Here is a 10,039-nt window from a genome sequence, read left to right on the forward strand (position 1 = left end):
TAAAAGGCATTTATTTTAATATTAAAGTAAATATATTTTGAATTTCAAGCTTTTATCTTAATTTTTGTTGATGCAATAAAATTATATACACTTTAACATCAACATAAAATCTAAAAAAGTAATCAAAATTTTCGAAAGAGTAGTTAAGAATATCATGTATATAAGCACTCTCAAGAAATTTTAAAATTTTATTTTTATTTAATAAACTATTCACATTAACATAAAATTTTAAAATTCCTGTACATGATTACATATTTCATTTACGAGTCCTGTAATCAATCAACATTCATATTAGCACCCTGTACTATTTCATAATAACCAATATTCACATGACTTTTTCAATTCAGACTATTTTAAGCCATAAGTTCCAAAATCACTAAATTCTACTTAATTCTAACATATAAATAAATTCAAACATAAAATAAAATAGGGTGGTAAGTTCCTTATGAACTTGTTCAAAATATGTAAAGTGGATACTTCAGGGGTTAATCTACAATTTTAGCTTTTTCTAGATTAGCTCCACTTCATCTGATTCTTGATCTAAACAATCATTTTATATCATCAATCAATACCAAATATTTTCATACTATGCTATGATATGCATGAACCTATATAAACTTGATTTTTCAATATCTTTAAAATTTTACATTTTATTCAATTTAGTCCTTGAACTCAGGATAGTCATAACTTTCAACTCTTAGCTTCGGATTAAAATCCAATTTCATATATTTTCATCAGGGACCTTATACTTTCTATTTATAACATATTTTCATGAAATATTTTACATTTATTCAATTTGGTCCCTAACATAACAAAGTTAACAAACAAGCTAAATGAATTGTGCAATCTAGTCTTCATATATATATATTGTAAGCTTAAAACCTATCAATTTCAAGCCTAATTCTTCAAGAATCAACAATGACAACTTTCTAAAACTTTAACAGATTTATAAATTGGTACATGGGCTAGCTAAATCAAACTTCAATGATCTTAAATTCATAAAAAAGTATAAGAAAAAAAAAACTTGAATTTGATTACTAATCAATGATTGAATGGTTTGGCTTCAAAATGATTTTCTTCATTTTCTTCCTAGGTTAAATACGGTAAAACAGACGAGGAAGATGACAATTCTTTCTTTCTTCTCACTTATTTGATTATTTATAGCATAATTAAAACTTAATAATCTTAATAATCATGTTAGTTTAACTAAATTAATCATTAAAAAGCTTAATAAACATGTCCATCTTCCACTAAAACTTGATTACAAATGGTTTAATTACCCTTTTAGACATTTGGTTAATTGTAATTTAAATCCTCAAGTCTTTTGTCAATTAAAAATTTATTGTGATTAGACTTTTACAATTTAGTCCCTAAACCTTAATTAATTATTTAATTGACAAAATTTCTCGACCAAACTTCAATATATTTTATATAATAATTTGTAAATATTAATATTTAACATTTACGAACTCGATTTACAGAAATAAAGTTCTGAAACTGCATTTTTTGGTACTACTAAAAATTGAGTTGTTACAAAAACGTGTAGAAGTTCATCCTACTAAATCTGTTGCATTCCCCGCTTTGAAGGCAAGAATTAAAAAAATTAAATACATAACCATTGATGTGATAAGTAAAATAATAAAACTACTAGAACTGAAAATATAATAATAAATTAAGGATATATTCTTTTGCTCTTCTATCTCATGTTCTTTTACTTATTATTATTATTATTTATTTCATAACAAAAATTAATTAATCTCTACCAAAAGTTTAATTCAAAAGAAAGCGCCGAGTAAGAATAGCTTAATATATTTCTTATTTTTAAAATATACTATGTTTCGGATAATCACAATTAGTTTATCATTTCACTTAAAGAGAAACTCAAGTTAGAAAAATAAAACAAATCTACGTCTATTAATTATATAAAAGGGAGGTCTCATAAGTAGTCTCTGTTTGATTTTTTTTTTAGACAAATGATAAATTTTCAATTTTAGATTATATAATAATAGTTAAATTTCAATTTTGATCCTTACGTTACACTCAAATTTAAAATTCAATCTTTATACTTTAACTTTTTAATATAATTTGATACATCATTTTTTACAATGTTATTGATTTACTCAAATACTTTATTTTAATTAAAATTATAATATAATTTTTAAGAGTTATTAATAGTATTAAAATTATTTGTTAAATTATTCATAAAAAAATTATTTATTAAATTCAAGTCAATTACAATACTTATTTTTTGTTACATAACTATTAAGTGATTTTTTTATTTCAAAATACTACACCAAAAATTTAATAAAATAATTTAATAGTATTAACAATTGAATTTAAATTTTAAATTTAAAAATAAAAGAATAAATTTCTACATAACTATATATAAAAGGAAAGTCTACTTACACGTGGAATAGCCTCTTCTTTTCTTTTCTTTTTTGCAGGTAAAATTTTAATTTTAATCTATATGCTACACTAAAATTTTATATTGTAGAATAATGGTCAAATTTTAATTTTGATCCCTATGTTACACTCAAATTTAATATTCAATCTTCATACTTCAACTTTTTGATATAATTTGGTACCTCAATTTTTACAATGCCATTGATTAGCTCAAATATTTTGTTTTGATTAAAATGTTGATGTAACTTTTAAGAAATATTAATATTATTAAATTATTTATTAAATTTAAGTCTATTACAATGCTCTTTTTTTCTTCATTACATGGCTACTAAGTGAGTATTTTTAAAATTTTAAAATGCTACACCAACAATTTAACAGAAGAATTTAATGGTGTTAGCAATTAGATCTGAATTTGTAAATTTAAAAATAGAGAGACTAAATTTTAAAAATAAAAATACAAATACTAAATGGTTAAATATCAATCTTGGTCTCTTTGATATGTCTACTTTTGAGATTTAATATATATACTTTAATCTTTAACATAATTTATTCTTTATACTTTTATAATGTTTTTAATTAGCCCAAATAGTTAATATCGTTAACTCTTCCATTAAAACATTACGTGGTTATATATAATTAATTACCCTAAGAGCCTTAAAGATTAATATGTGACTTCCCATCTTTTAGATTTGAGTAGGTTTTTTTTAATATTATAAGACAATGATCAAATTTTATTTTAGCGTCTCTTGTCTTTGAAACTTGAGATTTAATCTATATACTTTAATTTTTAAAATAATTTGCTTCATCTACTTTTATAATGTCATTAGTTAGTTTGAACAGTTAATATTGTTAATTATTTCAATCAAAATATTGATTTCAATTTTATCAAGAGCACTATTCCAATAGAAGAAAATTATTTTATCGTGATGATTACAAATGAGGTTTTTTAGAAAAAATTATAACAAGTATTTTCAATGGTATTTTTATTATTACATGACTATTAAGTGAGTATTTTTTTAATTTCTAAAATTCCACACTTTTAACAGTGTTAATAAGTGCACTTGAATTTTAAATTCAAAAAGTAGTGAACTAAATTCTAAAAACTAAAAGTATGAAGACTAAATTTCAAATATACAAAGTGTACAGGATTTAGAGCATATTTTAACCTTCAAAATTTTATTTTTATAATTTGGCACAAGCAAATAATCAACCTTTCATTTTTTTTTGCATTATATAAGAAAATGGTAAATTTCAATTTTAGTCTGTGTGCTACATTCAAATTTTATATTATATAAAAATGATCAAATTTCAATTTTGACCCTTTGCTACACTTAAATTCAATTTTGTACTTCAATTTTTTACATAATTAAATACCTCAATTTTTTTACAACGTCATTAATTAGCTCAAATATTTTGTTTTGATTGAAATATTGATGTAGCTTTTAAGAGATATTACATTATTAAAATTATTTGTTAAATTTAAATCCACTACAATGCTATTTCTTGTTACATAACTACTAAGCGAATTTATTTTTTTATTTCAAAATGTCACATCACCGGTGAATTTAATAGAAAAAATTAATGGTGTGAACATCTAGATCTAATTTTTAAATTTGAAAAATAGAGGACTAAATTTTAATATAAAACTATAAAGACTAAATTTCAAATATTCAAAAATACATAGACTTAAACTATATTTTAATATTCAAATATTCACTCTATAATTAAAAAATAATAATTAAACTGAACGTAAAAGGGTGAGAGGATCCATACTACTGCTATATATCTGTTGACACGAGTGTCACCAAATTTTTTCCTTTTTCCTTTTTTTTTCTGTATTTTACAAGAAAATGGTAATATTTCAGTTTTGGTCCCTGTGTTTATATACCTATGTAAAACACGCGGGTCACTTTTTTTTCCTCCTTTTCTTTTTGCATTAAAATGGTAAAAATTTAGTTTTGGTCCCTATGCTATCATCAAAATCAATATTATACAACAACGGTCAAATTTTAATTTTCATCTCGGTGCTACATCCAAGTCTAAGATTGAATCTTTATACTTCAGCTTTTTGATCAAATTCAATACCTCAAACTTTTACATTGTCATTTATTAGTCCAAATATATTATTTTGATTAAAATGCTCATGTACCTTTTAAGAGTTGCAAGTACTGATAAAATTATTTATTAAATTTAAGTTTATTTCAATATCATTTTTGTTATGCGACAACTAAGTGAATATTATTTTAATTGCCAAATATAACACCAACAAATTTAACAAAAGAATTTAATGATGTTACCACTTGAGTTTGAATTTTAAATTTAAAAATAAGGAGATTAATTTTAAATTTAAAAAATAAGGAGATTAATAAAAGTGTGAAAACTAAATTTGAGACATAAAAGAGTATTGAGACTTGAAAATTTAGCTCAAAAACAATACACCAACACGAATCATGGTAGAAACCATGCTATAGTTATCCTTTTATTTTGGATATTTATTTAATATTAAATTTTAAGAGTTGAATATATGTGAATTTAAATTTATATCTTTATACCTATTTATTTGGTTAAATTCTATTTTAGTCCCTCTATTATAATTAAATTTGGGATTTAGTTTGTATATTTTAATTTGACATAAATTGATCCTATAATTTTATAATTACATTACTTAATCCTAATAGTTAACACCATTAAATGCTTGGATAAATCTCAAAATTATACATGAACTTTGATTTGGCACAATTATACATGTGAAGCTCTAATTGTGGTTCAAATGTATACTTGAAACTTTAATTTGATTTAATCATTCACATTTAAAGAAATAATCATATAAATATAAAATGATATTATATCAATAATTGTGTTAATAATTTACAAGAATTGGACCAAATCAAAATTTCATGTATAAAATTATACAAAATCAAAATTTATGTATACAATTACACATTAAATCATAGATCATGTATTGTTTTGGGATTTATCCGTAAATGCTTCAATTAAATTTCTATGGTAGATTTTTCGTCCAAACACCTAGTCGAATTCAATAGATAAGTAAATAAATAAAAGTTAATGTTAGCATAATCAATTGGAAGGGCACTTTAAAGGAAAATCCACTTCATTATTTAACAAGAATAGTTAACGATGTTAACACTTTAGATTAATTAATGATATTATAAAAGTCGAGAAATTAAATTAAAATATAGAAATTAAATTTTAAATTTTAACATAATAAAGAAACTAAAACCACAAATTATACCAAGTATTTGGTCAAATTTTATTAAACGTCCTCTAAAATGCATATTGACAAATTTTGCCCTTTACTATAATTGAATTATTTCTAATTTTCAAAATGTGTTATTTTTAGTCCTGAATCATTTTTTTAATTCCATCAAATAATTTAACAAGTAACAATTTTTAGCACATTTAAAAAAGATAAAAACGAAAGAAAGAAAAGAACTCGTTATTTTGTGTCTGGCATTCACTTTATTCGATTTTCTGTTATATCTAAGTAATTCTTTACTTGGTTCAAAAGTTTAATATTTATTTGTTCAAAAAAATTAATATTTATATATTTTTCTTAATTAATTTGTAGAGATAAGTTATATATACGTGTTTGAATAATAGAAAATGAAAAAAAAGATGATGATTTAGAGTGTATTGATAAATCATTTATACATGTTAATATTATTTTAAGATTTAAAATTTTTATTTAAATATTCTCAAAAAATTATATGAATAAATAAATAATTAAAGCATTTAGATTCCATTGGTTATCGGTTTATTATTTGTTTTGCTTTCACTTTTCTCTTGTATATATATCCAAGGCTTCATGATTCGTAGTTTCCTATTATGTTCTGCTGCATTCTAAAGTTATTCTTTACTAGCTTCATAAGTTAAAGATTTTATACGTTGATTTTTATGGGAGTACTTGTTGCATTCTTTGTTTTCCAATAAAGCATCGTTGAATTTTTGTTTTCCAGGTAAACTTCTGTTTTCACATAGTAAGTACATGTGTGTTAATGATTTTAACTTGAAATAATTAATCTGAATGTATCCTCTCTTACGATAATCTGATTTCTGGGCATACAACAAGCAATCCATCATGAGTCAGCAGAGTAGTAACCAAAATGCAAGCACCGACGGCTCCAGCGAAAAGAAGGCTTGCTCCAGCGAAAAGAAGGCTTTGTACGACGAGTTTCGGGATGGATTTCCTGAAGATGATAAGGGACCTCAACGATATGATGTATTTTCCATGGAAAAATGTCGGTTCTTTGATCTTTCTAATAATCCATCAGGTTCTAGGGACTATTCTGTTGCAGATGGGGACGGGGAAGGGGTGCCCAAAGAAGATTCGGATTCAGATTCTTTCAACCTCAAAGAAGAAGAAATACCACAATTCTTAAACAAGATTTACCAACCGGTGAAACTGGACAAGGTTCATGGTTTCGATTATGACGAGAAGACATTAAAAATGCTGCTTCTCAATGAAAAGAGCCAACAAGACGAGTTGAAGCTACTGGGGGTTGTTGGGATGGTTGGTGTTGGAAAAACCACACTTTGTCGCTTAATTCTGGAGGAAGAACAAGTGAAGCAGAGCTATTTCCCAAGGCTTCTGATAACCATGTCCGGCTCCATGGAAAAGGTTGTTGAAAAAATGCTGGGACATCTGGGAGTTGAACTCGACGAAATAAAAAACTCCATCGCCAACGAAAACAAACTTCCAGGTTTGCTCTATGCTCTTCACCTAAAATTGGAAGGTAAGAAGTTTCTGATCGTGCTTGATAATGTAAAGGAGGAAGATGAGTACTATGAAAAGTCAATATGTGATGTAAAGAAGGAAGGCGAGTACTGTGATAAGCTAATATCTTGCCTAAAATCCGGCCATGGATTCCCCAAGGGGTATGGGGGAGCAGTCATTCTGAATGGTAGAAATGAGGGAGCAATAAAGAAGATAGTTGGAGAACGAAACTTGCACCGACTCCAGCTCCTTTCCGACCCCAAAGACTGCTGGTATATATACAGGTCCTTAGCTTTTGGTGACGATGACCGACCAGATGCTCGAACAGATGAAATTCCAAGCAAACCAATCGAGGAACTGAAGAAGAAATGTGGAGGTCTTCCTTTAGTAGCCCGAATTATGGGTGAATTGAAGCAACGGCAAGACAAGATCCGAGAAAAAAAACATGCCCCACATCAACCATCCAATGGTTCAGGGGTTGATCCAAATGACTCGACTCCGCAGGACAATACGGGATCAAAATCGGGAACACCTGATCAAACTAGAAGCACCAAGGAGGCGTAACCTCGTCTAAATGTCTTTGCTTTTTAACTGGATTGGACTGCCCTTTTTCTCTTCTGTATGATTTGGTTTTTACTACTAGTGATTGCATCAAGTAACCACAAAATCTATGCGTGTTTTTACTTTGCTTGTATTTTCTTTTATTGCTTTCTTTGTGAGCATATGTTTATGTTTGGATTCGTGTTTGAACTTTGAAGGTTTTATTTATTTTTATCATATATGGCTTACTTTTAATTTACTAATTAATTTCATAAATATTGTATATTCTAGAGTAATTTACATTTTAAGTCATTTAATTTAGCATCAATTTTCATTTAGATCACAAACCTTTATTTTAATCAAATTACATCTAGAATTTTATCATTAACGAATTAAGTTATTTACGATAAGTCCATTAATTAGTTCTCATGGAAAATTGGCTCAAAATATATAGGTGATTCAACATGAATTACTTAATGGAGTTAGTATAAGTGATTTAATTTGTTGATAAAAGTTAAGTGATGTAATTTGATGAAACTTTCATAAAAAATTTATTAATTCAAATATCCAAAATAAAAATTATCTTTTTTAAGAGAAAATTCATTAATTCATTTCATGAATGAAATCATACAATTCAGGTAAAATAAAAAACAGCAAATGTCTATCATTAGTGGTGAAGGGCAAGCTCCATCAATACGACAAAGGCTTTAATTTCAGTATCAATAGAACATTATGGCATGTTGACAATCGATTTTGTCATAATTCAAGCATGTCCATGTCATTTTTAGAGTGATTGCAAGTAATTATCACAATAAGGAAATTAGCTCTAGATAGTCCAAAGTTGTGGGTGAGCAAAATCTGCAAAAGAATTAAGCATCTATTAAACTAGAGAGGACAACGACAAAATCATCTCTAAAATCACTTGCAAAAACAATACCACATGCATAAACAAGACTAAGAAACGTGTTACAAGAACAGATAAAAACTTCTAAAAGTAAAGATTTATTAAGTAGTGGAAAACAAAAAAGAAATATATAAAACACGAGACAACACGAGTTCAAACCGACTTATGAAATTATTTATTATTAGAAAATACTTTTAAAACTGAAACAAATTAATAAGCCGACGAAAAGGTACCACTTTCTAAGAGAAACTGATGGTGGTTGTGAAGTTTCAGCTACAATAGGCACCATTATTTGTTTATCACAACTTGTGAAGACATCAAAAGATACTCATAAAATATATTTGCAAATTAAGAAGAGATAAAGACACATTGAGTGAATGAGGAGAAAAAAGCAAGTTGGTAAGAGAGACAAAAAGGCAGATAATAGTCAATGCGAAGACTAACATGGTCACTACTGAACAAATTAAAACAAAAGAGAAAAACAAACAACTTAAGAAAAAAAAAAGGAAAAGCTTTTAGGGTTTTCCCGAACTTGCAGATGTTGAAATTATCTTTGTTATATGAGTGTACATTACAAGACGGCACCATGAAGAAAATATATTACAATTTTAAGTTAGAAACTACAAACTACAAAGTACTTAATAAAAGCTAACGTGTTGAATAAAAAAAATTTAATTAAAAAAAATGAAAAATGAAAAGAGAGAATAAATCATGGAGATAAAGAGGAAGTTAAAAATTTTGTTTGAAGAAGTCGATATAAAATTTTAAAATTTTGAGAGGGTTGAAGTTAAATATTTTACACTAAAAGATTAGGTTATATAATTAATTTTTAGGAGGGTCAGAATTAAATTTTATTTATTTATTTAAATGATTGAAGGACTTAAAATAAATAATTAATAGGTGACAGGGATTAATGATGAAATTTTCTCATTTGACCATGGGACCAAGACCCCTGCCTCCCTTCGTCTCTGCATAGAGAAAATATTGAGAAGGGAAAGGCATTAAGTAAAGAGTGAAATCAGAGGGTTTTTTACCCCAATATTATAAAAAAAAAATTACACACAAAAATAGGTTGTCAACCAAATTAATTATGAAAATGGTATGCTTTTTAGGGTCGTGCCTACCTGACAGGCACAACCCATTATTTTATTATTAATTTTTTTTTGTTTTAAAAAAATTATTATTATATTATTTTTAATATTTATATTAATATATGGATAAAAATACGAGTTTTACACGGATAAAAAGTACCCGAAACGGGTCGAGCCTGTCAGGTAGGCACGGCTAGTCGTGCCTGACAGGCAAGCAGAACACCTTGCACATTTTATTTTACAAAAAATTGGTCTTATATCACTTTTGGTCCCTCTACTAGGCCTAAAATTAAAATTCTATTTTATACTTGAATTTCTATAATAATATTTGGTCCTATTTTTTATAATTTTTTCCAAATAACTAAT

General features: G+C 26.3%; 1 protein-coding gene across 1 annotated transcript; it reads left to right on the forward strand.

The window, feature by feature from the left end:
* The first annotated feature begins 6,247 nt into the window (after positions 1-6,247).
* On the forward strand, positions 6,248-7,954 carry LOC108478654 (probable disease resistance protein At5g45490). The gene is made up of 2 exons (XM_017781127.2): positions 6,248-6,380; positions 6,494-7,954. Exon 2 carries the CDS (start codon positions 6,503-6,505, stop codon positions 7,700-7,702), a length of 1,200 nt encoding a protein of 399 aa, XP_017636616.1. The 5' UTR covers positions 6,248-6,380; positions 6,494-6,502; the 3' UTR covers positions 7,703-7,954.
* The last annotated feature ends 2,085 nt before the right edge of the window (positions 7,955-10,039 follow it).

Source organism: Gossypium arboreum, chromosome 12 (assembly GCF_025698485.1).
Source record: "Gossypium arboreum isolate Shixiya-1 chromosome 12, ASM2569848v2, whole genome shotgun sequence".
NCBI classification, from domain to species: Eukaryota; Viridiplantae; Streptophyta; class Magnoliopsida; order Malvales; family Malvaceae; genus Gossypium; species Gossypium arboreum.

Coding starts and splice junctions, on each gene's coding strand:
- LOC108478654 (XM_017781127.2), top strand. CDS start 6,503: ATGAGTCAGCAGAGTAGTAACCAAAATGCAAGCACCGACGGCTCCAGC.